The 27,126-nt window shown below is 55.0% G+C and overlaps 3 protein-coding genes and 1 long non-coding RNA gene across 15 annotated transcripts; 3 read left to right on the forward strand and 1 right to left on the reverse strand.

The window, feature by feature from the left end:
- Window positions 1-2: 2 nt before the first annotated feature.
- Window positions 3-6,274, forward strand: INCA1 (inhibitor of CDK, cyclin A1 interacting protein 1). Of its 4 annotated transcripts, none has more exons than XM_070772922.1 (8): window positions 3-208; window positions 1,816-1,903; window positions 3,979-4,078; window positions 4,163-4,276; window positions 4,510-4,549; window positions 4,827-5,020; window positions 5,487-5,652; window positions 5,883-6,274. In XM_070772922.1, the coding sequence occupies exons 4-8, from the start codon at window positions 4,224-4,226 to the stop codon at window positions 6,027-6,029; spliced, it is 600 nt and encodes a 199-aa protein (XP_070629023.1). In that variant the 5' UTR covers window positions 3-208; window positions 1,816-1,903; window positions 3,979-4,078; window positions 4,163-4,223; the 3' UTR covers window positions 6,030-6,274. The 4 variants fall into 4 exon arrangements, with proteins under 4 accessions (XP_070629023.1, XP_070629024.1, XP_070629022.1 ...); XM_070772923.1 differs by having other exon boundaries at window positions 4,001-4,078; XM_070772921.1 differs by lacking the exon at window positions 3,979-4,078 and having other exon boundaries at window positions 3-439.
- Window positions 6,275-6,616: 342 nt separating this feature from the next.
- CAMTA2 (calmodulin binding transcription activator 2) lies at window positions 6,617-22,167 on the forward strand. Of its 9 annotated transcripts, none has more exons than XM_070772902.1 (23): window positions 6,617-6,771; window positions 8,054-8,148; window positions 8,348-8,451; window positions 8,797-8,864; window positions 8,947-9,082; window positions 9,653-9,739; window positions 10,000-10,153; window positions 10,497-10,631; window positions 11,187-12,127; window positions 12,820-12,946; window positions 14,497-14,631; window positions 16,406-16,521; window positions 17,113-17,297; window positions 17,602-17,680; window positions 17,819-18,041; window positions 18,225-18,526; window positions 19,572-19,768; window positions 20,002-20,185; window positions 20,404-20,475; window positions 20,591-20,611; window positions 20,792-20,961; window positions 21,143-21,217; window positions 21,324-22,167. In XM_070772902.1, exons 2-23 carry the CDS (start codon window positions 8,118-8,120, stop codon window positions 21,385-21,387), a joined length of 3,606 nt encoding a protein of 1,201 aa, XP_070629003.1. In that variant the 5' UTR covers window positions 6,617-6,771; window positions 8,054-8,117; the 3' UTR covers window positions 21,388-22,167. The 9 variants fall into 9 exon arrangements, with proteins under 9 accessions (XP_070629003.1, XP_070629004.1, XP_070629005.1 ...); XM_070772903.1 differs by having other exon boundaries at window positions 9,668-9,739; XM_070772904.1 differs by lacking the exon at window positions 20,591-20,611.
- LOC139177528 (uncharacterized) lies at window positions 15,187-22,522 on the reverse strand. Its single transcript, XR_011561967.1, has 3 exons — window positions 22,384-22,522; window positions 17,793-17,971; window positions 15,187-16,540 (listed from the first exon to the last, which is right to left on the reverse strand). It is a non-coding gene; the product is annotated as an uncharacterized lncRNA (long non-coding RNA).
- SPAG7 (sperm associated antigen 7) lies at window positions 22,226-26,511 on the forward strand. The gene is made up of 7 exons (XM_019981138.2): window positions 22,226-22,455; window positions 24,902-24,969; window positions 25,205-25,293; window positions 25,440-25,524; window positions 25,646-25,735; window positions 25,833-25,989; window positions 26,108-26,511. The coding sequence occupies exons 1-7, from the start codon at window positions 22,371-22,373 to the stop codon at window positions 26,215-26,217; spliced, it is 684 nt and encodes a 227-aa protein (XP_019836697.1). The 5' UTR covers window positions 22,226-22,370; the 3' UTR covers window positions 26,218-26,511.
- The last annotated feature ends 615 nt before the right edge of the window (window positions 26,512-27,126 follow it).

Genomic DNA, 27,126 nt, shown 5'->3' on the forward strand with positions numbered 1-27,126 from the left:
CCGGCGGGCGCGCGCGCGCGGATGGGAGGGCGGGCGCGCGCCGTCGCGAGAACGGCCCAGGAGCGACCCGGACAGCTGTTAAAGGGGCAATGTCCCCGGGACTGAGGGACCCACCAGGCAGAGACAGGGGAACTGAGTTGCGGACGCGGGAGGGCGACCCGGACGCCGGAACTCCAGAGGGTGGCCAGCCCCACAGAAGCCGGGAAAGGTGGGGGCGGACCCCGGTAGGGGACCCAGGCCCCTGACGCGCGCACGTCGCCGCCGTCGGAGGCGCGCTCAGGGGGTGGAGCCGCCAGTCGAGCCCCGCCCAGGAGGTGGTGCGGTGCAGGCCCCGCCCCAAGGCTCGAGGCACTGGTCGGCTCCACCCTCGGCTCCTGTCGCCGCCTCACTCCTCAGCGCCTGGTGTAACGTTCTAGAATTCGACGCGCAGCTGCCTCAGGTGCCCTGGCCAAGTGCAGTCGGCAGCGGCACCACCACTCGGGCGCTGTGTCTCTGCCTGGTCCTTAGGTTCGACAGGGCCCGCAGTGCCGTGTCGCCCCCTCAGGCCCAGGCCACTCCTGCCTGCCCAGCCTGGCCCCAGCAGGCCTCAGCCCCGCAGGGCCCACCACCTGGAAGCCACATCAACTCCTCAGCCCCCAAATTGTGCCTTCAGGCTTAGCAGCTCCTCACGCCTTGGTCAGCTGCCAAGGGTCCCTTGAGCTCCCTAAGGGGTTTTCCTCTAAGCCTTCCCTCTGGACAGGGCTTTCCACCCCAACGACCTCCAGGCTCTAGCTAACTCAGCCCGGCCAGATTCCTTGGGTCCTCTTCTGCCCTGTCAGACTCGGGTTCCCCTCCCAGACTTGGCTGCCCCCCGCCGCTCCCGCGCTGCCCCGCCCTCCCCCAAGCAGGTCAACCATCCAGGACTCTTTCTAGCTTCCTTAGCCTCATCTTTCTCTTAGATCTGGCCAACTAGACACCCAATTACTAAGGTCTGAATGTCCCTCAGCGGCCACCTGCTCCCTAGTTCAGCTTCCTCTGCTCTGGCCCAAGATATTCCATTAAAACCCCATCTGCCCTTTCAGCCTAGCTTTACTGGCATTTGCCAGCTCAGCTCTAAATACTCTTCTCTTCATTCTTCATTTCCTTTCTCAGCCCATCTTAGTTACCTTTGAATAAATACTTATTCACCTGCAACAGTTTCCAATTTTCTGGCATTTATGCTGCCTCTCCTAACTCATCTAACATTCTTATCTGCATTGTCTGCCCACCCCAACTGGCTCTCAGGTCACCTTTTGCTGTCTGGAATTGTGGTCCTGTGTAACTGACCTCTGCTCACCTTCTACATCTCTAGACATTCCCACTGCCCCCTCCTTCCTCGTCACCAATTGACCGTGACCGCTCTGTCCACACTTACCTTTCATTAACACCTCATTCCTGGTTTGTTTACCAACCCTCAGTTCTCTAACTGGCCCCAGCCACCAGTTCTGTACCAATTATCCCCAAATGCCTTTTGCTCTGTCTAATTCACGTTTCATTCTTTTTCATTTCATTATCCCATATTGCCAGTTAAGTCACTCAACTGCCATCTGTCAATTTCACTTACTCTGTGTATTCGGCTTAGGAAAAAAGATTTTTTTTTTAATCTTTCACCATTTCTACATTTCCTGTGTTTGCTGTCTTGATTGTGTATGTTCAGCTAATGAAAATATTCAGCACTTGAAATACCTTTTCAGCTTTCTTTCCTTTCTTCTGGACCTATACATCTTCTTTCCAATCTTTACATTCACTCATGGTGAATTACATGAGTCAATGATTCATTTTCCATTATCTTCCCAGCACCAATGAGGAGACTCAGTCCAGCCTCCCAACCCTGTCCAGTCATGCAAGTACAGGAAGATGCAGACAACCTTATCCCTTTTGCCAAGTGAGTCCTCCCCACACAGTTGGGGAGGGGGGAATGAGATGGAGGCAGGATTCCATGTCTGGGTTCTTCCCCAAGAGTAGTACGAAATAAGAAACAAGAATCTCGGTGCCTGGTCTCAGGGGACTGGTGATTTATTAATTTACTCAGCAAATTATTTTTGAACACTAATAGTGTTCTAGGCACTGAATATTAGGCATTGGGTATTCAGCAATTAGAAAGATAGGGGTCCTGCTCATAGAGCCAACATTCTACAGGGAGGAAATAGAATGTGTACATGAATAAATATAATTTCAAATAGTAGTAAGCACATGAAAAAATAAATGTACAGTATAATGTAAGTAGAATGTCTCTGAGACTCAAGTATATAGAGTGTGACTGTGGAAGGGGAAGAGGAGATGAGTTTGAATTGAGATCTGAAAAATGGGAAGGAGCCAGTCTGCTAAGAACCAGGGAGTAGAAGAAGGAATTGTAGGTTTGAAAAAACAAAACGAAGTCCCAAGAAAAGAACTAACTTTCTGTTTTCTAGGACCAGGAAGCCCATCAGCAAGTTAGTGATCAAAGGAAAAGTGGAGTAAAGGCAGACAGGGGGAGGCCAGTCACATAGGACCTTATGGGCCATTGAAAATAATTTGAACGTTATGCTAAGGACAGTAGAAATCAGTGGGAGTTTCTAAGCAAGGAAATGACATGAGCAGACTTTCTTTTCCTTCAACTTTTTTATTATGGAAAATTTCAAACAACCACAGAAGTAGAGAAAATAGTAACCACGACACCGGAGTACCATTTTTAGTCAGCTGCAATAATTATCATTAGATGGATAATCTTTGTTTTTTGGATACACCACTCGGCTTCTGGAATCTTAGCTCCCCAAACAAAGATTGAACCTGGGCTCTCAGCGGCAAGAGTGCTGAGTGCTGAGTGCTGAGTCCTAACCATTGGACCACCAGGGAAGTCCCTGGTGGATAATTTTTTTCTTGATACACCCATTCAGCCTCCTGCTACTTAGACCATTTTGAAGTAACTTTAAACAGGGTATTATTTCACATAATCATTTCTAAAAGATTACTCTGACTGCTATGTGCAGACTAGATTGTTGAGGGATTCAAATGGAAGCAGGGAATGGAGGAGGACGCAATTGCAATAGTCCAAAGAGGGGAAAACGTGCTGGAATATGGTGGTGGGAGTGGAAATGGTGAATGGTAGTTAAATTTGAGTGTATTTCAGATGTAGAACTCACAGGATTTACTGATAGATTGGATATGAGGGGTGAGGCCGAGTGAGGCATACCAGATTTTTGGTTGTAGCAACTGGGTGTTTGGGGTGCCTTTTGGCAAGATGGGGAAAGCTAGGGAGGAGGTGTTGAATGGGCAGTTGAACCTGCAAATCTGAAGTCCAGGGGAGGAGCTAGAGCTTGAAATATAGATTTGGGAGTCATCAGTACATTGATGGTATTTAAAGTCATGGACCTGGGTGAGATCACCTACGGAGGAATGAAGATAAAGGGCCGAAGCCCTGGGACTTTCTTCTAGACAGCAGGAAAGCAGACATCTGGTCAGTCAGTCTGGCAGCTTTAGAAGTGATTAGAACTGTTCTCAAACAACTTTTGCACACCCTACCTAAAGGATATTAGTATTTCTGAGTTGTTGTTTACTCACTAGGTCATGTCGAACTCTTTGTGACCCCATGGACTGTAGCCCGCCAAGCTTCTTTGTCCATGGTATTTTTCCAGGCAAGAATACTGGAGTGGGTTGCTATTTCCTTCTCCAGGGGATCTTCCTGACCCAGGATCGAACCCTCATCTCCTGCTTGGCAGGCAGATTCTTTACCACTGAGCAACTAGGGTAGCCCCTAGTGCTTCTGAGATGGAGAGATATAGCAGGAGTGAATAGAGACTCTGCTCTCCTGGATGCTTGCATTGACTGAAAGGAACCTGTTGAATCACTTGAGTAGCCAGGGCCTCCCTCTCTAACAGCCCTGCTTTCTAAGTATGATGTTCTCTGGTTGTGGGGTGTAGAAGTTTGAGATTCAGTGAGATCTGAGGCTCAGACAATTGCTAATCTCCATGCTCACTCCAGCTCCAACTGCCTTTCAAATCAGTCTTCACCACCTTTCTCATCTAAAATGGATAAGGGAGGACATGGCCTGAGGGAGCCTGGGCAGCTGTGTGGTCCTGTGGTAAGATAAGACTCCTCAATCCCTGGACTGAGTAGGTACCGTAAGGGAAGAGCCAGAACTGAGCCTACCTTGTCCTCACCTCAGGTGTTCTAGGGTGGTCAGCCGATCTCCACCCCACTGCTTGCCTTCCCAGAGCCTCGGACTGATGCCCCAGCACTATGGAGACACCTTCTGGGAGAATCTTAGTCAAAGGCCCAGGTGGGAGAAATGGAGAAACGGGACTAACCAGAGGTGGGAAGGGGAGGCTGTACAATTTTAAACTACCATAAAGCCTTACTGTAGCAATAAGTCCTAGTCTCAGGATAACTGACCCACCAAGTGATGGACATGGTAGCTCCTAATGCCAGGTAGGTGGTTGGGAGAGGTTGTTAGAGAAACAACATGGATAGGGATATTCTCTTTGCACTTAGCCCCCTTTTTGTGCTTTACAGCCCCACCTGGATGGAGGAACAGTACACCCCACCCTTGCTGGTATGATGAACTTTCTGCCCTTTGACACTTCTTGGTTAAGATCACACCCACTGCCATCCCATCCCCAGCTCCCCTTATTCTCCCTTCCCTCTGGTCTCCCCCAGCTAGTGCACTGAGCAGGCCCTCCTTCCTATGAATCAGTCATCATGTTTTCCAGATCACAGCCATGTTTTTGTAATCTGGTCTTCCCAAGACCCCTGGTTCCCTATTTCAGTCCAAGCTCCCCCGAGAGACTCATTTCTGCCTTCTAGCTCCCTCTCCCCATTATCTGGTACAGAGAGCCACTGGTTGCTCCCAGCCTGGCCAGTATGGCCCTGAGGGACTCCCACCTCCTGAGGTGCTCTGCAGAAGAAAAAGGAGGAGGCCATGTTCAGGAGGAATGCAGCAGGGATCTGGGGGCATCCCAGCCCGGGTAAGGGCGGTCACTCATCACTTGGAAGATCTAAGGAGGCGACAGAGAATCATCAATGAGTAAGGAGACACATCAGGGCTCTGGGAGCCAAACGGTATGGGGACAGGGTGGCTTAAACTAAGGAAGAGGTGGAGAGCTTTGAGGGAATTGGAGGTTGCTTGGGAGTGTGCCATGGTCTTGGTGAGATTGAAGCAAAGTTTCCCATAATATGGGAAGGAGGAGGGAACGAAGGAATGGGGGATTAGTCACCTGAGCTGAAAGGAGTGGAACCCTGGTTACTGAAGACAGGAAAGCACTCCACAGAACTGGAGGATGGTGCAAAGCTAGAGGTCACCTCTGAGCCCCCGGATGGGAAACTACTTCAGTCTGAGGGGAGCAGAAGGTTGGAAGTGCAGAGTTGGAATGTGTCAAATGATAACACTCCTGGGTCCCAGCAGGAACTAGTTCAGGGCGGGAAGATGAAGAATGGAGAGACAGGAAGCCTGGCCTCCAGGCCCCTCTTTCCTAAGCCTTAAGTCTCCACAGACTGAAGAAGGCCCAGTGGGGCAGCTCTGGGGCTGCGTCTGGGCCTCTGCTGGTTGACAGTGATGGCTGTGGCTTCCCCAGCACCACCGAACACCCTGATCGGGAAGAGGAGAGGGCAGACTATCCACAGGAGGAGGACCACTTCCTCACTTCTGGCAGGGCCCAGGTATGGATGGCTGAAGAGGACTTTGGTGGGTGGTGATGTGGACCCTTGGTCTTGCATGGGGAGACAGGGGAAGCCAAGAGCCACATGGGATAGCTGGATGTGAGAGGGACAAAAGTAAAGTAGGCCAGATCCTGAGACTTGGGGGTACCTGGGTTTGGGGCCTAGGAAATCTGAAGACCTATTGTTTGATTCTTTTTTTTTTTTTCCTTCTTTTTTTTTTTTTCTTACAGCTGCTTTGGTCTCCCTGGAGTCCCCTGGGCCAGGAGGGGTCTTGTCTCTCCAGGCAGCTTGGCTCTATGGGCTCCTTCAGCGCTGTCACAGCCACTAGGAACCCCTTTTACCATCCCTGGTGGGTGGAACTGCAGTCTGAGGAGTAGGGAGAAAATGTCCAAACCCAAGACGCTGGCCGTGCCTCAGGGGCCTAGGATTGGGAGCTGGAATCTCCAGTATTTCGGACATCAAGGCATTCCTCCTTTCCTTGGCCTCTCCCATCTTCCTCTCCCCGCCTCTGAAACTAGGCACGAGCAGCCCCGATGGCCTCCCCTCTCCACTCTCAGAGGAGCCCCCCAAGGCTCCCTGCCACTATTCTCTTCGTTCTGTTATTAAAAAGCAAGCAAGTGGAGCCCAGAGTTGTCTTTCTCTCCGCGATGTAGTGATGGGGAGGCTTATGGGGAGGGAGGGCTCCTTTCAGCTTCGCGATGACCCCGCCAAAATGAAGTTGGGCTGATACCCCCAAATTCAAGGAGTTGTACCCGAAAACAGTCCTGCCCGCTCCAGTGTTCCCCACCCGGCTCTCCGGGCCGAGGTCACGTCAGTCGGCGGAGCTTCCGCCTCCAGGACCCCGCATCCTGCCCCTCGGCGCGGCCGCCCCTTCTGGGACTTCCCGGCAGCCCGTCCCTCCGCCTGGCTCGCGGCCCTGGAAGCCGAGTCCCTCCGGCCAGCGCCCCACCCAAAGCCAGACGTGTGCTGACCCCAGGTTCCCGTCCCGACCCCCATCCCCTTAATTGGGAAGCCCCGCCCCGTGCGCAGTGACGTAGGACGCCGCTGTCAGCCGGCGCTGGGGGGGGTCGGTGTGGGGTAGAATGGCCGCTGCCGCCGTCACCCGCGGGACCCCGGGAGGTAAGAGCCGGGGCCTCTCGCCCGCCTCTCCGCCCCCGCGCCAGGGGGCGCAGCTCCACCGCCCGGACTTGGCGCGCCACGCCGGGGACCACCGGCGCTCTCCCGGGTTTGCCCTCACTCCCCGCTTCCGTCCTCCTCCCCCGCGCCAGGGGGCGCCGCTCGGCGCAGGGCCGCAAGGCGGACCTGCCGGGCCGGACCGTCCCGGGGACCCCCGCACCCCAGCACCTGCCCTGCCCCTTGCCCGCCACGCGCCCGCGGACTCTGCTCCGCAGCTTCTCCAGGACATCTCTCCGTGCGGCCGGGAGGCGGGACCCTCCCACCTCGGAGCGTCTCCGCTGACCACCGCCCCTCCTGGGGGGGCCGCCCCCGGGCCCGCTCCGCACCCTGGCGGGCTGCCCATCCCGGACTGCGCACCTGCGCCCTCGGGCGGAGTCCTTACCCCAGCCCAGGCTCCAGGGCTCACAGTCGTGCTCGGACGGGCCTCTTCCCCGTCTCCATTCCCAGACACCTGGCGGAGCCCGCGCTGAGAGCATCCTCCAGCTTCCATCTGTTCCCCCAGGAGGGTGGGGGCTCAGGCTGGAGTCAGAGTGGTAGATGGGGTAGGATAGGCCTGGAGGCCGAGGGAAGCAGAGGCTTTGGGGATAGAGGTACGGTGGGGTGGACAGGGCGGTCAGCCTCAGGGTGGAGGATGGGTTGACCTGGGGCTGGATAGCTGGGTCCTGGGTGTCTAAACCAGGTTCTACTCAGGCCCCACCAATCTGGAGGAAAGGGTGGAAGTTAAGATCAGTTGTCAGATCTGCCCTTCCCCTTGGAAAAACCAAAGAGAAGGAACTCAGGGTGTGTCTTTTAAGGCCTAGCTCTCCACCAGGACTTAGAACTCCTGCCTTCCCCCCAACATCCAGGCTCTCATTTGTCAAACCATCCTTCAAGAACCGGATGCTCTGAGTCCTAGCCCCAGGGTCTGACCCCGCCGCAGCTCCAGCCTTGGAAAGCCAGGGCTGTAAACGCCGGCCCCCCGCCGACCTTCTCCCCTCCCCCACCCCGCCGGTCTCTTCCTGATTATTCTGTTCTGTTGTGTCTCCCACTCGTGTTGGTTCCTGGCACCGTGTCTGGGTTCTCCCTCTCCTCCACCCCCTGGCTGTACTCTGACATCACAGTCCAGCCCCTTCCTTTGGCTTCCTCAGATATCACGACCCGGCTGTATACCAGGTCTCCCACCTCATTCTCCTCATCCTTGATAGTGTAGGGGCTTCTGCCATGACCTTGTTCTCTCCCTTCCCAGCACAGACTCCCCCTCCCCCCGGCCCGTCAGGCCGGGGGTGACCTTGCCCCCTGGAGCCCTCACCATGAATACCAAGGACACCACCGAGGTTGCTGGTGAGTTCACAGTCCAGGTTTCCAGGTTGGGCACAGCCTTTTATTTCCCCCAAGCGGTGGTGACCTTCTAATTCTTGGATCCCCGCTCTCCTTGGCATCATTTCATTCACCACCACCACCCCGCCCCGCATTCGGCCCTTTTCCCCTGGGCTCTCATTGGGATGTCTCACACTAAGCCCTCCCTTCTCATCCCCTCTAGAGAACAGCCACCACCTGAAGATATTTCTCCCCAAGAAGCTGCTGGAGTGTCTTCCTCGCTGCCCACTGCTGCCTCCAGAGCGGCTCCGGTGGAATACAAATGAGGTTTTCTAGGGAGCCGGGGGGATTGGGGCTCTGCAGGGCCTAGTAGGCTGGAGGAGTTCCCCTCTGTGCCTTTCAACACTCTCTAGGCTCTTTGGGGATCACAGGAGAGCTATAAAGACCTGCATCTCGTAGGAGCTCACTTCTTGGCATAGGCACCTGTGTATAAATGCTACCACTTACAAAGTATTTCCTACAAACAGACCACTGTGCTCACCACTTGTCCTGTGTTATCTCACACAGTCCTCCAGGGATGCCGTTATCCCTGAGGTATAGATGAGGAGGCCCAAGAGGCCAGGCTGAGACTTTGGGAAGGGGACCCCCACCTGAGTGCCTCTTCTCCTCCAGGAGATTGCATCCTACTTGATCACCTTTGAGAAGCATGACGAGTGGCTATCCTGTGCCCCCAAGACAAGGTGAGAAGTTTTGTGAAGATGGGGAGTAGCAGGGGTCCTGGGTTCTGTGCACAGAACTTAAGGCAAGTCCTTCCCTTCTCAGGCCTCAGAATGGCTCCATTATCCTCTACAACCGCAAGAAGGTGAAATACCGGAAGGATGGTTACCTCTGGAAGAAGCGGAAGGATGGGAAGACCACCCGAGAGGACCACATGAAGCTGAAGGTCCAGGGCATGGAGGTAAGCAAGGCCTCCAGTACATCTGCCCTGGCCCCCGCTTTTCCCTGTGAGCTGGGTTCCAGCTCTGCCAGGGCTTGGTGACCTTCTCTCCCTACCACCCTCCCAGTCAGTCACTCTTCGCTTCTCACTCACTTTGGATCAGCCCCCTCTCTGCTTTCCCTCCATGACCCAATTCTCCAGGACTTAGGCCACGCCTCCCCCTGGAGGCCGCAGATGCCCAATCCCCTCACTTCTCTTGCATTTCCCGTAGGGGTCTGACAGTACTTAGTACCTCAAAGCACAGGTTTCTGTTCTCTCAAATCATTGCTCCTCATCTCAGATGTGTTATTGCCCTGCCCTCTGATTTCTGAATAGTCCCATGTCTCAAATCTGGTACTTGTTGTAAGGCCCTGGCCCCACTGTCCCCTCCTCTTCACCGCAGGGTGACTTGGGTGCTGGGTTTTGAAAGGTATGGGGAATAGATGGGGGTGGGTAAGGGTTAAAGAGGAACTGGTGGCAAGATTGGGATTCCTGCAAAGGGACTGAACAGAGGAAGAGTTGGGGAGCAGACTAGCCCTCCCCCCACCCCAGCCTGTCTCCTGGCAGTGTCTCTATGGCTGCTACGTTCACTCTTCCATCGTCCCCACATTCCATCGGCGCTGCTACTGGCTGCTCCAGGTGAGGACGGAAGGGCTCGGGGAGACAGAGTCTACCTGGCTCTTTGAGGGAGGTGGGGGTCTGCGGAATGAAGGGGAAGGATGACGAGGTTCTGAGTGTGGAAGGGAGACTGGGAAGAAGAGAAAGGGGTTTGGGGATGGAGAGAGCCAGAACTTGGGAGGGTGAGGCTAGGGGTGCCTAGGGAGAAAATGAGGACTAGGAGGCCAAGTCCCTGGACATCAGGACCCCATAGCGCTCTGTGTGTACCCTTGTACCCGCAGAACCCTGACATCGTGCTTGTGCACTACCTGAACGTCCCAGCCCTGGAGGACTGTGGAAAGGGCTGCAGCCCCATCTTTTGTTCCATCAGCAGCGACCGCCGAGAGTGGCTAAAGTGGTCCCGGGAGGAGCTCTTGGGACAGCTGAAGCCCATGTGTAAGGCAACAGGGCCAGGACAGAGCTCCAAGGGGAGAGTGGACCCAGGGGCCTCCCATGGCAGCAAGTTTCTATACTCAGGAGCCTGTGGGGTGACCATGTTGCCCCAAGTCAGGAGGCTTCTTTCCTGGGTGGGTGGGTACCAGGGTTCCTGGTGTGATCTAAGGTGTTCGACTATGGAGCGCAGCTGTGAGCTCCAGGTAGGAGCAGTCTGGGGGCTTCTGGCCGCTGTTCCTCTGGCTGGAAGTCTCAGAGCATCTCAGGTGCTTGGGGGAGCCATCAGAGTTCTTTGGGGCCTATTTTGTAGGGGGTCCCACAGCACTTCCCCCCAACTCTCCTCCAGTTCATGGCATCAAATGGAGCTGTGGAAATGGGACAGAGGAGTTCTCCGTAGAGCAGCTGGTGCAGCAGATCCTAGACACCCACCCGACCAAGCCTGCACCCCGAACCCACGCCTGTCTCTGCAGTGGGGGCCTTGGTGAGTGACCCTGACCTTGGAACCTTCCTCCCTCCTCGCTGGTCTGCCCTTACTCACACCAGGGGGGCATCTGTCTTGTTGGGATTTGCGTGCTTATTTGCATGACTTTTGCATGTTCCAGAAAGATGGGCCAGATGAGCAGAGGCTTTCCCGTCTGCATACTGTCTAGTTCCTTTTACTTATTCCTGGCAGCCTGGGCTCTCTGTCTGCCTTCTTCCTTTAGCAGTTCCTGGCCACCCCAGCACTACTGCTTACACACAGGCTTAGCCTTATTCTTAGTTGGTACCCGCTTGGTTCTGTTCTTCTGTACTTTTTCTATGTCTTCACCTATTGCTCTCAGCTATTCCCCCAAGCCCTGGATCCTCCCTTGCAGTGTTCCTCCAAGGGGGAGGGTGGGGGAGGAGAAATATTTCTGCCGCCTCCCAGTGGCCACAAGCAGTATGACACCTCTGGTATGTAGTGACTTCTCAGGAAATACATGACAGCTTCCAGCAAGGGAGGGCTGGAGAGAGATGTGTCTTACCCCTTCTTTCCCCACCACCCCTTCCACTCCAGGTTCTGGGAGCCTTACCCACAAATGCAGCAGCACGAAACACCGTATCATCTCTCCCAAAGTGGAACCCCGAGCTTTAACCCTGACCTCTGTCCCCCACCCCCATCCCCCTGAGCCACCTCCACTGATAGCCCCGCTTCCCCCAGAGCTCCCCAAGGCACATACCTCCCCATCTTCCTCTTCCTCTTCCTCCTCTTCCTCCGGCTTTGCAGAACCCCTAGAGATCAGACCGAGCCCTCCAACCTCCCGAGGGGGTTCTTCCAGAGGAGGCACCGCCATCCTCCTCCTGACAGGACTGGAGCAGCGAGCCGGGGGCTTGACACCCACCAGGCATTTGGCTCCACAGGCCGATCCGAGGCCTCCCATGAGCCTGGCTGTGGTTGTGGGCTCTGAGCCCTCGGCCCCACCAGCCCCTCCGAGCCCTGCCTTTGATCCTGATCGTTTTCTCAACAGCCCACAGAGGGGCCAGACATATGGAGGGGGCCAGGGGGTGAGCCCAGACTTCCCTGAGGCCGAGGCCGCCCATACCCCCTGTCCAGCACTCGAGCCTGCTGCTGCCCTGGAGCCCCAGGTGGCCACTCGGGGTCTCCCTCCACAGTCTGGAGCAGGCGGGAGAAGGGGAAACTGCTTCTTCATTCAGGATGATGACAGTGGAGAGGAGCTCAAGGCCCAGGGGGCTGCCCCACCTGTACCTTCACCCCCTCCTTCACCCCCACCCTCACCTGCCCCTTTGGAGCCATCGGGCAGAGTAGGAAGAGGGGAGGCCTTGTTTGGAGGAGCTGGGGGGGGCAGCGAACTGGAGCCCTTCAGTCTCTCATCATTCCCGGACCTCATGGGAGAACTCATCAGTGACGAAGCTCCAAGTGGCCCTGCCCCCACCCCCCAGCTCTCTCCTGCTCTCAGCACCATCACAGACTTCTCCCCAGAGTGGTCCTACCCAGAGGTGAGTCTCAGACTTCTCTCCTTCCTCCTGCATCCCTTTTACCCTGTGGCCTGTGACCTAGTTTCTCTCAGCATCCATGGCTGCTTAGTTCTCTTCCCAGCCTCTATCTTTACATAGAGTGTAGCTTCTTAACGGTTTTCACAGGCCTTCTTAACTACCCCTTTTTTCCTCCCTCCTTCTACCTGTGACTTGTGGTTGTATGAGTCCCTTAAGTGCCCCGGGGGACTTTATTCCTTTGGTGACTGGGTGGGGTGGGGAGGGCCTGGGACAGTTCAGCCTGAAGAAGAGAAAACCCAACTGGGATGTGATGGCAGACTTTGAGAAGCTGAAAGACTGTATTCAGCAGTCAAGTTCTGCTTTGTGCTGCCCCAGAGATAGAAAGCAGGAACTTCTCTAGGGGTACCAGGGGGCCCCAAGAAAAGACTTCCTCCCAGTGATAGCTATCTGCAAATGGGATGGTAGCCTTGGGAGAGGCAATGAGTTCCCCGTTTCTAGCAGATTCAAGTAGAGGGCAGGAGTGTGGGGAGAAAGGACAGTGGATCTCACTCCACTTCATGTCCAATCTCTGTACCCCAGACCTTGGGGTGTACAGAGAGCAATAGGTCCTCTCTTAGGGTCTGAATGAAGGAGTGAGTAATTATACCCAGCAGAGAGAGCCCCCAGTCACATGGCTCTCTGACTTCTGCCTGCAGGGTGGGGTCAAGGTGCTCATCACAGGACCTTGGACAGAGGCCGCTGAGCATTACTCCTGTGTCTTTGATCACATCGCCGTGCCAGCCTCACTCGTCCAGCCTGGTGTCTTACGCTGCTACTGTCCCGGTATGGGGACTGGGGGTGGTAGGAGAAGGGACAGAAGACATGACTGTTAGGATTCCCAGGAAGCACTAGGAACAAATGTGTTGGGTTGTTCCTGAGAACGTAACCACCTCAACCAGTCCTGGGGCTGAGCCCGGTGGTTGCCCCCCGGCCACCGCCCTCCAGCAGGCAGATGAGTCTGAGCTGAAGTGTCAGAGGTCTAGATTCTAATCCAAGAAATCTGCTGAGCTGATGGGTGATCTTGAATAAGCCTTTTTCTTTTCATAGGACCTTGGCCACCCCTTCTGTAAGATCAGCCATTAGACCCAAGGGGACTCTCATGGCTCTCCAGGCCCACTGACTCCAGTCCAGGGAGAGTCTCTTGGGAGAATGAGAAGGGAGAAATGTGGTCTCCTCCAACCAGTTCTGAGACTGAGGGACATTGGCTTCAAGACCTGTGCTATCCAGTATGGTAGCCATGAGCCACGTGTGCCTATTGAAATTAATAGTTAAGATTAAATGAAGTTTCAAATTCAGCTCTGCCATCACACTAACCACATTTTGGTGCTCAGTGACCACATGTGCTCGTGCCCCCCGCAGGAGACAGTGCAGATGCAGGATGTCTCCAACACTGAGGAAAGTTCTTTTGAACAGCACTGGTCTGGATGTCATTGCCAAGATTCATCTCTGCCCTTTTGCCACCCCCTTTGCCCCTCACCTGACACTCAGCAGTGTTGCTGTGGGACCCCAAGGACCACTGGAGTGACATGTCGACAGCTCTGCTCTCTGTCAGTATGTCCTCCCCGAGTCTCAGCAGCCCTGTTCAGTGGTGGATAGCAAGAGAGGGGCTGAGACCAGAGACGTTGGGAATTGGGAGTCTCAGCGTCTAAGCTTGGGACCAGGGCCTGGTGGCTTTATCCTCAAGGCTATAGATATTGAGATTCTGGGACACCGCTCTCACTTGACCCTGTTGGTGAGCAGCTAATTCCTTTCCTTCACCTTAGTAACAGAGTTAAGGCCTCTGGACCTTGATCTTAGGAGATAAGAGATTTTACCATCATCAAATTGTTTATATGTAGAGGTATCTCTACACACCTACCTCCATCTGGCTCAGTAGGTAAAAAATCTGCCTGCAATGCAGAAGACCTGGGTTCTGTTCCTGGCTCAGGGAGATTCCCTGGAGAAGGAAATGGCAACCCACTCCAGTACTCTTGCCTGGAAAGTCCCACGGAAAGAGGAGCCCAGAGGGCTACAGTCCATGGGGTCACAAGAGTCAGACACAACTTGGTTGACTAAACCACCCATAGGTATCTCTTGACTCTGTTTCTATGCCTTGGTGCTGAACAATATCCTTAACTACAGGGTCTAGAACCCAAGGGGTCTCTGGCCCAGAGGAGCTATTAAGTTCTCAAATAAAGGGATTCCCTCCCCACTTAGAGCCAAGGCCACTGGAGCCAGGGGCCTCTAGGGCCACAACAGGGCAGGTAGGGGAGGTAGATGTGGAAGGACCACCTGTGGATCTGGTGAAGGAGCCCAGGAAAGAGAGCCATCTCGCTGATCCTTGCCCTCCCCAGCCCATGAAGTTGGGCTGGTGTCTCTGCAGGTGGCAGGGCGTGAGGGGCCCCTTTCTGCATCTGTGCTCTTTGAGTATCGAGCCCGCCGATTCCTGTCACTGCCTAGTACTCAGCTTGACTGGCTGTCACTAGACGGTAAGTTCTAACCTTCTACCCCACCGCCTTTGAGCATGACGTGTTCCTAGGCCCATCTGGACTCCGGTGGCCACTGCCTTGCGCCCACTGTACCCCTCTTCCCAACTCCTGCTTCCTTGCTCATTTCTGAAGGAGCAGCAGATTTCCTTCACCTCCTCCTCCCTGTAAACCTTGGAGGTGGCTTTGTCCCAACACTTGTCCTGTCCATAGGAAGGGATCAAGGCCATGGGTGGGGCCGGACAGTGCAGAGCAACAAACATGGGATACACATGAGTGTGTATGTGCCTCCTGCTGCTGCTGCTAAGTTGCTTCAGTCGTGTCCGACTCTGTGCGACCCCATGGACTGCAGCCTACCAGGCTCCTCCATCCATGGGATTTTCCAGGCAAGAGTACTGGAGTGGGTTGCCATTGCCTTCTCCGTATATGTGCCTACACAATATATTTAAACTTTCCTATGGTTTTTCCCTCTAGTTATAAAGACAGGCATTAATTATAAAAAATTTTGAAGTTACAGAAAAGCACAAAGTAGAAAATGAAAATTCCCTGTAACAATGCTCAATAACATACACCACTTTTAATATATCTTCTTATATACAGAGATGCACATACATACATGTGTGTGTACGTGTGTGTGTATTTGTTTATATCCAGAGCTGTTAGTCCCCTTTACTGGTTATCCCTCCTGTGGCTTTCAGAATTGTTTCTGCACCTGCTTCTTTCTTGAGGTTTGCATGTCTCCGTTTCCTCCTGTTTAACCTGTGCTTTACCATCTCTCCTGTATGTCTCCTACCTCTCTCATCTCTCCATTCCTCCTTGGATTTTTGTCTTCACTTTCCTTCTTCATTCCCTATTGCTTGTTCGTTCTACATCCCCAGCTCTCCTTTGCCCTTTTTCTCTCCTCTCCTTCCCCTTGTTTGTCTTCCCCTCTCTGCTCTCATACCTGAGTCTCTGCTCAGAGCTCTTTACCCTCCTCCCTACCATCCCCTACCTTCTTGCCCGTCTGTCCTGGCATCTCAAAACATCCCCAGCCTCCACCTGTTTGTTTTCCCACGGCTCTGACCCCCTTCTGCTTCCCCTCCTCATCCTTGTGTGATCTCAGGAGGGAACAGATATAGCTCGGGATGTGTGCATTTGTGCATGGAGTGGGGGAGGAGGAGGAGAAATGGACTTGGCCATCCATCTCTGTCACCTCCCCTCCCCGCCATCCTCTTTGTGGACAGCTGCGGGGGGCCAGGAGGAGGGGGTGGTGCTTTTCAAATCAGTCTCTGAGTTCTTTGGGGCAGCGATTAACAGAGAGGAGGGACCCTGAAGTCCTTCAGCCCCAGCATGGGGGACGAAGGTAGTGTCTGCGGCAAGAAGGAACAAAATAAGCCATCTGGGAGTATGCGTATGTGCATGCACGTATGTGTGAGAGATCTGGGGCACGCGTGTGTGTGTGTGTGTGTGTGTGAGAGAGAGAGATCTGGGGCAACTGGGGCTGAACACCCAGCGAGGAGTCCTACAGTCTCTGTGTCTTGAAGGACACAGTCTTGGTTCTGCATTCAGGTCCTAGGTGGACACGTGGTATGAAGAGCCCTAGACTGAGGACTGCTCCTGGGGGGCTCTATTCAGAAGGTGGAGGGGGGGAGGGTAAAGGGCCATTGTATGGAGAAGAGGAAAGGATTGCTTGTGTCTTCGTCACTCAGACCCTGGGACATGATCTGGCTTTGTTGCCCAAGGCATCCCCTGCACCCTGCCCAGTGAGCCCCCCCATGCCCACTCCTCTTCCCCACAGACAACCAGTTCCGGATGTCCATCCTGGAGCGACTGGAGCAGATGGAGAAGCGGATGGCAGAGATCGCAGCAGCTGGGCAGGCCCCCTGCCAGGCTCCTGACACCCCTCCAATTCAGGTACATCCATGAGGGCACTCTACAGTGAGGAGCAGGGGGAGGGTCTTCCTGTAGAAATCAGCTCTACTGTGTGACTCCCCTCACTGTCCAGGCCCCAGCCAGTCCCCTTCCCTTCTCCGTGACATCACCCTGCTCCCACCCCCACCCTGTGGCAGGAGTGGCTATTCTGGGCACCCTCTTGGCATGACAAGCTTCAGACTATTTCTGGTCTGAAGGAGGGTGGAGGTGAGGGTGGGGGAGGGGATCCAAGAAGTCGGGGCTCAGCACTCTGAGCGTTCCAGGTCTTTGAGGAAAGAAGGCTGGAGAGGACTCTAGGTTCTGAGGGGGAGAAGCCATCTGTGGATATGGCACTGATCTGAGCCAAAATGAAGGCACCACATGGGCATGCAGGCATGAGGTCTGGCTGCTGGAGAAAGCTGCCTGAGGGACAGGGAAGACTGACCAGCCATCAGAGGTCAGGGTGGTGGGAGCCTAGAATGAGAATTGTAGGGGGGGGGCAGAATTGGAAGCTGAGAGGACAGGGGTGGGGTGGCTAAGGCCATCCCAGGCTGGGGATGCTCAGGTGTCTGCCTGAGGGTGTGTGCACCACAGGATGAAGGCCAGGGTCCTGGGTTCGAGGCCCGGGTGGTGGTCCTGGTAGAGAACATGATCCCACGCTCCACCTGGAGGGGTCCTGAGCGTCTGGCCCATGGAAGCCCTTTCCGGGGCATGAGCCTTCTGCACCTGGCTGCTGCCCAGGGCTATGCCCGCCTCATCGAGACCCTGAGCCAGTGGCGGTGAGCTGGGGCTGGTGGGAGTTGGGGTAGGAGGGTGTCAGGGACTGAGGAGGAACTGGAGGCCTGTCCTGGGAGCTGGGGTCACTGTGGGAAGGAAGAGGGGCTGGAACAGGGTTTGCACTTGGGGGAGTTTTAATGTCCTCTGACTTACAATGCTGACTTCTTGACCTCCTTATAATCATTAATCTCTTTGATTACTCATCCTGTTGACCATAGTGCTTGCCAGCCCCTTCAATTCCGAAGTTCCTACTGGGCCCCCTTTATCCCTAACTGGGCTCCACTGTCCCTTTCCCAAACCCTCCAGGAGTGTGGAGACAGGAAGCCTGGACTTGGAGCAAGAGGTTGACCCACTCAATGTGGACCACTTCTCTTGCACCCCTCTGGTGAGGATGCTGGTTCCTAGTGCACGTGAACAATGGGAAACAGGAGCAGTTCTTCACAGAGAAGATCGTTTGGGGGATGCAGGGAAGGAGTAAGGATAGGCCCATGCCTTACCTCCACTTCCGCCCTCTTCTCCTCAGATGTGGGCTTGTGCCCTGGGCCATCTGGAGGCTGCTGTGCTCCTCTTCCGTTGGAACAGACAGGCGCTGAGCATTCCTGACTCTCTGGGCCGCCTGCCCCTATCCGTGGCTCATTCCCGGGGTCATGTGCGCCTCGCCCGCTGCCTGGAGGAACTGCAAAGACAGGAAGCTTCTTCTGAGCCCCCACCTGCCCTGTCTCCACCCTCCTCCAGCCCCGACACTGGTGAGGGTTTAAGGGGAATGCGGGTGGAAGCACAGGCCAGGGGAAAGCTAGAGGGTGGGAGACAGTGCAAGGAGAGAGGAGGTTGTAGGGATGGGGAGGTAAGAGCAGCAAGGCCAGGGAGATGGAGAGTGAGGAGAGGGCAAGTGACACCTTATGCTCACACCCCCTTCTCTCCCCTTGCAGGCCTGAGCAGTGTCTCCTCACCTTCAGAGCTCTCGGATGGCACTTTCTCCGTCACATCGGCCTATTCTAGCGCCCCAGATGGGAGTCCTCCCCCTGTTCCTCTGCCAGCCTCTGAGATGACTATGGAGATGGTCCCAGGCCAGCTCTCCTCTGGTGCCCCAGAGGCCCCCCTATTCCTCATGGACTATGAAGCCACCAACCCGAGAGGGCCCCCACCCTCGCCGCCTCCTCTCCCACCAGCCCTGGATGGCGGGGCTGCTCCTGAGGAAGCCGATAGTCCACCAGCTGTGGATGTGATCCCGGTACCACTTAGGTGGAGGGCTCCAAGCAGAGGGGGGTGCAGGGCTGGGGTGACGCCAGCCACCACAAGAAACATGCAGAGCCGGGCGGCAGTTTGGGAAGAAGGGGTCATTTACCCTCATTTGGGGACAGGCAAGGTAACCCTCTGCTTAAGCTTCTGTCAGAGCTTGGGATTCAGAAGTCATGAGGCTTCAGAGGTTAAAATTCTGGAGAATATCTTCAATTAGAGCTGGGTGGTAGGGGTTACCTGTTGTTCCATAAAGGGACAAGAGCGATGGCAGGAAGCAGGGAGGACAGAGGAGCAGAGAGGTCGGCAAGATGGAAGCGGAAGTGTCTGGCACTAACCAGGGGCCAGGGGGAGGCTTGCACATAGTAAGAGCTAAGAGTCTTGTAGAGTGAATGAACCCATGAGAGAGTGGAGAGTGGCTCTTCACGTACAGCAGCCTGCTTCTCTGCTAGGGCCTGGGACATACCTGCTTTAGAGAGAGACTAAGGGATTAACCGGGGAGCACTAAAGTGCAACAGATTTAGAGAACACCACACGGTAGGCGCCTTTATGTGAGACCAGCAGAAAGTGCTGCAGGCTGCAGGGCTGGAGCAGAGGCAAGGCTGGAGCTATTCAATAAGGTGTCATGTGATTGGCAAGCGCTGAGCTGATTCTTGGCGAGTTCGAGGAGGGGGTGGCAGACATGGCCAAGTTTGTGGGAGCTGGCATGGGTCAGGCTGGGTGGGACAGTGGGCAGTCAGCCTGGAAGGCTAAGCCCTTCATTCGCCTAGCTTCTGAATCCCCCTGTGCTGTACGTCCTTCCTAGCCTATGTTTTCCATGACGTCTCAACACAGGGCTGTATTGAGTGGGACCCCAAGAAGTGTAAGTGAACCTGGAACACTGGCAAAGAAAGACAGGGTTAATGGGGGCAGCCATCCATGAGGCCTCATCGTCTGGGTCTGATAGGAGAAAGATAGGAAGTGAACTTATGCTATGGTCTTGGCAGAGCAAGAACAGCTGGGGGGCCCCTCAAGGTTCACCCAGCTTCTCCTTCATCCAGGTTGACATGATCTCACTGGCCAAGCAGATCATTGAAGCCACACCAGAGCGGATTAAACGAGAGGACTTCGTTGGGCTGTCTGAGGCTGGAGCCACAATACGGGAGAGGACGGGAGCGGTGGGGCTCAGTGAGACCATGTCCTGGCTGGCCAGCTACCTGGAGAACGTGGACCATTTCCCCAGCTCAGCCCCTCCAAGGTGACCAGCTTAGGACAAAGCCTCCAGATCCTTCAAAGGAACATGGGAGGGATAGAGTGAGGGAAGAAGCTGCACTATGGCCAGAGCCTTTGAGGAAGGGATTGGCACTGGCTGGCGAGCTCTGAAGTCACTCTCCAGACCCTGTTACTGGGGCTCTGCCTTCAGAGCAGCGCCCAGGTGGGAGAAGAGGGACTTCAGATGTCCAGGACATCCTTTATCCCTGTTTCCTACAGCGAGCTGCCATTTGAGCGGGGTCGCCTGGCTGTCCCTCCAGCACCTTCCTGGGCAGAGTTTCTCTCCGCATCTGCCAGTGGCAAGATGGAGAGTGACTTTGCCCTGCTGACCCTGTCGGATCATGAGCAGCGGGAACTGTATGAGGCAGCCCGAGTCATCCAGACAGCCTTCCGGAAATACAAGGTCGGGGGCTTGGGGGCTTCAGGGGATGAATTACACAATCTTGAGTGGGGAGGTGATGGGTTCCCAGGACTGTGGGGGGGACAGCAATCATCCAGAGAGATCTGGGGTAGGGTGAAGGGTCAAGGGACCCCAGGCACATTGGAAGAGCAGGTCAGATGTCAGTTAGGTGGGCAATTCCTAACTGATCCAGGTGCTGAGACTTCCTTCTTGCCACTTAGGGCCGGCGGCTGAAGGAACAGCAGGAGGTAGCTGCTGCTGTGATCCAGCGCTGTTACCGGAAGTACAAACAGGTGAGGATGTCCTCTCTTGAAAGCATACCCACCAACCCACACAGGCACCCACTCATCCCATCCCAGAGCATCCAGAATGCTGCAGGAGCCCTAACTCCCCTTTTCTCTCCACAAGCTGACCTGGATTGCACTTAAGGTATTAGGCATGAGACCTGGGTGTGAGGCTGTCTGTGATGATTCAGCCTTTCCTTCCGTGAGCGTGTGGATTAGAGAGATTTGCATCGACTGAACTTGAAACGGGGTGAGGGGTGACCCTTAGGGGTCTGGGTCTCTGTCCCTCCATGTCAGCCCCTGCCCTTCCTCCCCACCCCTGCAGTTTGCACTCTATAAGAAGATGACCCAGGCGGCCATCCTGATCCAGAGCAAGTTCCGAAGCTACTACGAACAGAAGCGATTTCAGCAGAGCCGCCGAGCGGCAGTCCTCATCCAGCAGCGCTACCGCTCCTACCGCCGCCGGCCCCCGGGGACCCTGCCTGCCCGCAACAAGTACGGCCCCAACCCTCCAGCCCTCAGTGCACACCCACTGTGTCCACGGCCACTGCCCACGGGCTCCCAACTCATCATCCTGCTCCTCCCCGACCCCTTGCCCTACCAAGGTCCCTAAGGGGCGGAGGGCAGGTGATTCCTGAGTGTCCTGTGCGGTCTCATCTCTTCTTCCTTCCACCAGAGGCTCCTTTCTCACCAAGAAGCAGGACCAGGCAGCCCGGAAGATCATGCGATTCCTGCGGCGCTGCCGACACAGGTGTTGCCCTTTCCCTCACTGGGGAGGACTGGGCCCCGCCGCCGCCTCCCCATCCCACCGCCCTAATCGGCCGGTCTCCTCTGACTCCTTCCTTGTCTCTCTGCAGGATGAGGGAACTGAAGCAGAACCAGGAGCTGGAAGGGCTTCCCCAACCCGGGCTGGCCACCTGACCTCTCCACTGCCTTTCTCATCACCCTGGGGGCCGCTTCTTGCAGTCTTAACAGGGAGAGGGCTCTCTGGGGGAGGGGGAGCCCCCTGTCGGCAGCTTTCCCGTCACTTTTGTGCTAGCCCGTCCTGGGTCTCCACCCCCCACCCCTCCGAAGTGCTGAACTCCCTCTCCCACCCCTGCCTCCTCCTCTTCCCTCCGGGTCGCGCTCCCTTCTCTTAGTCCCCGGCTCCAGAAGACCCATGCCCCACATACCTGCATCTTCAGCTGTGACCTCCGGAGCCCTGCCTGCCCCTTCTCCACAGCTCCCTCCCTGCCTGTGCCCACCTCGGCCCCTTCCTGACTTGCCTTATTTATTTGTTCGACGCGTCTCTGAATGTATCCGCCTCGGTCCCACCTCTGCCTTCGCTACGCGCGCGCCCCTCGTGTTTCAGGGCTGACCGTGCCCCCACCCCGACTCCGCATGTTTGCGTCTTGTTTCCTCCCTTTCTGGCCCTGTCTTTCCCCGTCAACTGACCGACTCCGGCCACCAATCTCGGGGCCAAAGGGGGGCTGTATATAGAAACGCGCTGCGGAGTCCTGCCCCGTCCCCGAGGGGAGGGGCCTTGTACATAATGTAACATACAGAGTATAGTGAAGAATCTATTTAAGGCGCCGCAGGGAGGGCTGCACGGCCGGGCTTGTGGTTCCTGGCGCGGCGGGAGCCTCCTGCCGGCTCCACGAGCACTTTCTACTTGTGCATGGGCTTGGTTTCTACGAATTGCCATTAAACATCGCTGCACCAGCCAGCCTCCGGCCTCTGTCTGCGGGCGGCGGGGAGGGGCGGGGCCCCCGGCCGGCGGAAGGCTGCGGGCGCGCCAAGCCCGGATCTGAGCCACGCCGGGGCGGGGCGGGTGCGTGGTTTTCCGCCTCCGACGTGTTTCCGGCCTTAAAGGCATTTTGCCCTTCCCTTTAAGACGCACCGCCCCCCTCTCAGTCACTCCCAAGATGGCGGACCTACTGGGCTCCATCCTGAGCTCCATGGAGAAGCCACCCAGCCTCGGTGATCAGGAGACTCGGCGCAAGGCCCGAGGTGAGGATCCCAAATTCATTGCCGGCTTTCTTCGCCCGGTTCTCAGGATCGCAATCCTCCCTCTTTGGATGACCCCGCCTCCTCAACCTTGAAAGACCCCTCACAGGCCCCTTCAGAGACCCCCCGAGTCCCTAAAAGGGCTGCTGACCCGCCCGCTGTTCTTAGCGGACGATGATTGGCTACCTGAAGCTCAGCACCAGCCCCCTGCCTCTTCCTGCCCTGGCCTTCCACAGTCCTTGTTTTCAATTCGCCCGTGGGCCCGCCTGTCCGCCGGTGGCGTGGTCTGATTGGTAGGCTGCCCTGAACCCCACCCAACCCCTTCCCGCCTTCGTATCGGAGGGCGGTAAGATCGACCGCTCGGCCCCGCCCGCCCTGCCGGCGCGCCGGTCCGTGCACCTCGTCCCCTTCGGATTGGATCCAGGATACGTCCATCCTCAATCCTTTCTCCCCTATTGGCCTCTTCAACTTAAAAGTCTACCGATTAAGTTTTGTTCGACCTTCCTCTAGCCCACCCCACCCTCAGCACCTCTAATTGGCTGCTGGAGCCGTTCAGCGCCCTTATGCCCCGCCTACTTGATTTAACCCGATCCCTTCTGCCGCGAACCAACATTTCTCTCATCTGTACCCTGAAATTCCTAAGGTCCCTGGGCGGGTCGTGAATGTTGATTGGACAAATAAGAAGGCCCCTACCCGGTCCGATTGGCCATAGCCTCCCAGTCTGTGTTCTCCGAGTAACTTTTCTGCTGGCGGTTCAAGTTGGACTGCCAGTGTAGGGCGCGGCCCGCTGGGCGGTGCAAGCCTCTCCTGCTGGCTCCGCAGCGTGTGAATGAATCTGACAGAATGAGTCCTTTTAGGGGAGGACACCGGCTCCCTACCCGTTCGAGGGAGGCCAGAACAGGAGTGGGTGCCTTCAAAGTGCTCAAGTGCTGCTTAATGTCAAACTAACATCCATATTTACTGAATGGTTACTAAGGGCCAGGGGCACACTCAAAGGAGCCCACAGTCCGGAGCATTGATGAAATGATCACACAGGAGTTAAAAATCAACTTTATAAATGGTCTGAAAGAAAAATAATTATCAGGAGTGTAACTACCTAGGGCTTCTAACCTAGCCTGCAGTGAGCTGAGATCTGAAGAATAGATAATTCAGTGAGAAGGCAACACAGTGCTCCAGGCAGATATTTGAAAGCTATAAGGAAGGAGGGAGCATAATGGGACCTGGGAACTGAGTTACTTCATGCTCACCACGGCTGACTAGGTGGTTCACCAGCGGCCGTTGACAGGCTAGGAAGCTGAAGTTCAGAGTTTAGTCACTTGCCTGTGGTTACACAGTTACTTAGTGGCGGCATTTCAAACCCAGTTGTGACTTTTAAGCCCGTGTGCTTATCCATAATCTTAAATCACCTCCTCAGATGCAGAGAGAAGACTCTCAAGCCAGACAGAACAGTCAGTGACTAAGATGGGGTGCACTAACAGTCAGAGCCCATGGGGTTGAAGAGAGGAGCGCACCTGAGCTGTCAAGCCCTGGAGCCACAGAGAGTAACTGGATAGGAAAGGAACAGGGTCCCTGGCTTCTAGGAGCTCATAGTGGGGTAGGGAAGACAAAAGTTACAGTCTGTTAGTTCTCAGCATGTGCTATAGTGGATGTTTGAACCAAATGTGCTTGGGCCCCAGAGGAAGAAGTAATTCTTCACCATCTGACTCATAGTGGATCTCAAAGTTTGCAAGGGGAAGAACTTTTCAAGCAGCAGGAATAACATGTGCAAATACATGAAGTGATTAGGAAAATGGGAATAGGTTCAGTGCAGCTGAAGGGGTTCTGATCCTGTGGAAGAAGTAGGCCTTAAGATTGTCAGCACTTTGAAATGGCAGAAGAGAGAAGAGGGGACAGTAAGACTAAAGGTAGTGAGTTCCCTTTACAGCTCAGACACCTGCACTCCCAGAGGAGAAGAATGTTAGACTGGCCATTTCAGCTTCATCTTGGCTGTAGAAATAAGAAGTGGGGGTATTACAAAATATAGGAAGTTAAATAATTTCCTCTATCCTGTGTAGACAATGAGATGATAAACTCTGTGAGGCCAGGACTGGGTCTGTTCCCATTACCTCCCCAAGCCTTAGAGTTCTTGGTATGTCGTAAGCAATAAATAAATGTTTGCTAGTTGGTTTCCCCAGTGGGAAACAGGGTTGAGCATGATTCTCATCTCTGTTTCTCCCACTAAACTGTGAGGTCTTAAAGGGCAAAGCTGTGTCTTCATCCTCTTTGTACTTCAGGGCCTAGCACCGTATCAGGGATAGAGTAAATATCAATAAATGCTTGGCAAATAACAGTAATCCTCCCTTCCTGCCCTGACACCTCCCAGTGGACACGAGACCCCTCCCAAAGCCTTACACCCTCTCACCACCCATACTTCCACCCCTAGCCTCATGCTGCCATTTCTTGCCCCCAGAGCAGGCAGCCCGCCTGAAGAAACTACAGGAGCAAGAGAAACAACAGAAAGTAGAATTTCGTAAAAGGGTAAGAACAACTGGAGAGATCAAAGGCAGCTTCAGAAAGGACTAACAATAAGTTAGAATTGGAAGGTTGAGGACTTAGTTTGTGTGCAAACTGTCTTGAGAGAGGTGAAGCCCAGAAGTCAGTGGCACGGAGGTGGGAAAGGTGTGGGAGGCACAAGCCTGTTGGCCCGGCTGGGGAGAGGGGTAGTGGGGTGGAGCCATCATCTCATATCTTCTTCCCTTTTCCCTCTACCAAGATGGAGAAAGAGGTGTCAGATTTCATCCAAGACAGTGGGCAGATCAAGAAAAAGTTTCAGCCGATGAATAAGATAGAGAGGAGCATACTGTGAGTGTCTCTGGGCTGGGCGACAGGAAGTGGGTGGTCAAGGAGGCACGAAGGGTGAAAGGTTCAGAGGGGAGAACCTCCTAGAGGAGGGCACTGGCCCCCCTCATGGCTTCACAACCTCTTTCCCTTTGGCTCCCCCTCCCCAGACACGATGTGGTGGAAGTGGCTGGCCTGACATCCTTCTCCTTCGGGGAAGATGATGAGTGTCGCTACGTCATGATCTTCAAAAAGGTAAAAGGCCTGAGTTGAGTTCCCCGCTCTCTCCTTTTCAGCCTATACCCTGCCCCAGGGGAGAAGAATGAGGTAAACTATGTATGTGGAACCTTGACCCCATCACCCACTTCTCTCCCAGGAGTTTGCACCCTCAGATGAAGAGCTGGACTCCTACCGGCGTGGCGAGGAGTGGGACCCCCAGAAGGCTGAGGAGAAGCGGAGGCTGAAGGTGAGTTATGCCTGGCAGTCCCTGGGACCCTGCCACCACCATCTGGGAGGGGCTGAGGTCAGGCCTTGAGCTCCGGTGACCCCCTCTGCACCCTCAGGAGCTGGCCCAGCAACAGGAGGAGGAAGCGGCCCAGCAGGGACCCGTGGTGGTGAGCCCGGCCAGCGATTACAAAGACAAATACAGCCACCTTATTGGCAAGGGGGCAGCCAAGGATGCAGCTCACATGCTACAGGCCAACAAGACCTACGGCTGTGGTGAGGCCACAGTGGGGGCTGGGAGGGGGCAGGGAAGAGGAGCACAGGTTGGGGGGAAGGAGAGGGGAGACCAAGGCACAGGGCTCCTAGGTCCTCCCATCCTCCCGTCTGCCCCTAGTGCCCGTGGCCAACAAGAGGGACACACGCTCCATTGAAGAGGCCATGAACGAGATCCGGGCCAAGAAGCGTCTGCGGCAGAGCGGGGAAGAGTTGCCATCTACCTCCTAGGCACCCCAGCTCCCGGGGCACGGCAGGGGGCAGGGAGGGACGAGGCTGCTGCTACTAGAACCCATCCTGGAGCCCCACCTTCTAACAGCTGTCACTCAGGCACAGTGTGTGTCACTGTTCGATCTAGGATATGTATGTGGGGTGTGTGTGTGTGTGTGTGTATGTGTGTGTGTTAGTATGTGAAAGTGTGAATGCTCAGGTGGGTATTTAATCTGTATTATTCTGTTCTTCCTGGAATTTTCTTCCCCATGGGGCTGGGATTACTTTACATTCAATAAACACCGTTTGACCCAATGTCTTGGTTTGTTAGCAGAGAAAGGTAGGCTCTGGAGAGGAGTTGAAATAATTATAGGTTGAATAATTATAAACTTGCTTTTGTGGGCCAAAGATGGTCAAATATTGGCACTTTTGCAGAAATTCCTAAGGGATGGCATTTTTTAAGAGCAGTCACTACGGCCAAGTGGTCTAGCTTTGGATCCTGGCTCTGCGACTTCCTGTCACGTTGGTAAAGTATTTTGCCTGTTTGTGACTCAGTTTCCTCACCAGTAAAATGGGGATAATAATGGTAACTACCTGATAGGACTGTTTCATAAACTGCACAGGTCAATGTATGTTAAATATCGATAATAGTTTCCCATCCTCAAGGCTACGTGGAAATGTAGCTGCTTTGGTTCCCATGACCATCCTCACCAAGTACCTCAATTTCATAAGGACAAGCACTCAGACCTCAGCACTGCAGTGCCCTCCGCAGACCCTGTAAATTTCCATTTCTGGGCATATCTGATCCAGCTTCCCCCTCATGGTGATGTCAGACCTCCACCCCTCTGGAGCTGGTTCAATGTTCTGTCAGTTCCTCTTCAGCTTCATTTCACATAATGCACCGGCTTTCCCCTGCCTCCTTCCATAATG

This window comes from Bos indicus, chromosome 19, assembly GCF_029378745.1.
Source record: "Bos indicus isolate NIAB-ARS_2022 breed Sahiwal x Tharparkar chromosome 19, NIAB-ARS_B.indTharparkar_mat_pri_1.0, whole genome shotgun sequence".
NCBI classification, from domain to species: Eukaryota; Metazoa; Chordata; class Mammalia; order Artiodactyla; family Bovidae; genus Bos; species Bos indicus.

Coding starts and splice junctions, on each gene's coding strand:
- INCA1 (XM_070772921.1), top strand. CDS start 1,821: ATGAGGAGACTCAGTCCAGCCTCCCAACCCTGTCCAGTCATGCAAGTA. Junction 1,904..4,162: donor AACCTTATCCCTTTTGCCAA/GTGAGTCCTCCC, acceptor TCCTCACCTCAG/GTGTTCTAGGGTGGTCAGCC. Junction 4,277..4,509: donor AATCTTAGTCAAAGGCCCAG/GTGGGAGAAATG, acceptor TGTGCTTTACAG/CCCCACCTGGATGGAGGAAC.
- CAMTA2 (XM_070772910.1), top strand. CDS start 8,118: ATGAATACCAAGGACACCACCGAGGTTGCTG. Junction 17,681..17,818: donor ACTTCTCTTGCACCCCTCTG/GTGAGGATGCTG, acceptor TCTTCTCCTCAG/ATGTGGGCTTGTGCCCTGGG. Junction 20,612..20,791: donor TGACCTGGATTGCACTTAAG/GTATTAGGCATG, acceptor CCACCCCTGCAG/TTTGCACTCTATAAGAAGAT.
- SPAG7 (XM_019981138.2), top strand. CDS start 22,371: ATGGCGGACCTACTGGGCTCCATCCTGAGCTCCATGGAGAAGCCACCC. Junction 25,736..25,832: donor AGGAGAAGCGGAGGCTGAAG/GTGAGTTATGCC, acceptor CTGCACCCTCAG/GAGCTGGCCCAGCAACAGGA. Junction 25,990..26,107: donor CAACAAGACCTACGGCTGTG/GTGAGGCCACAG, acceptor GTCTGCCCCTAG/TGCCCGTGGCCAACAAGAGG.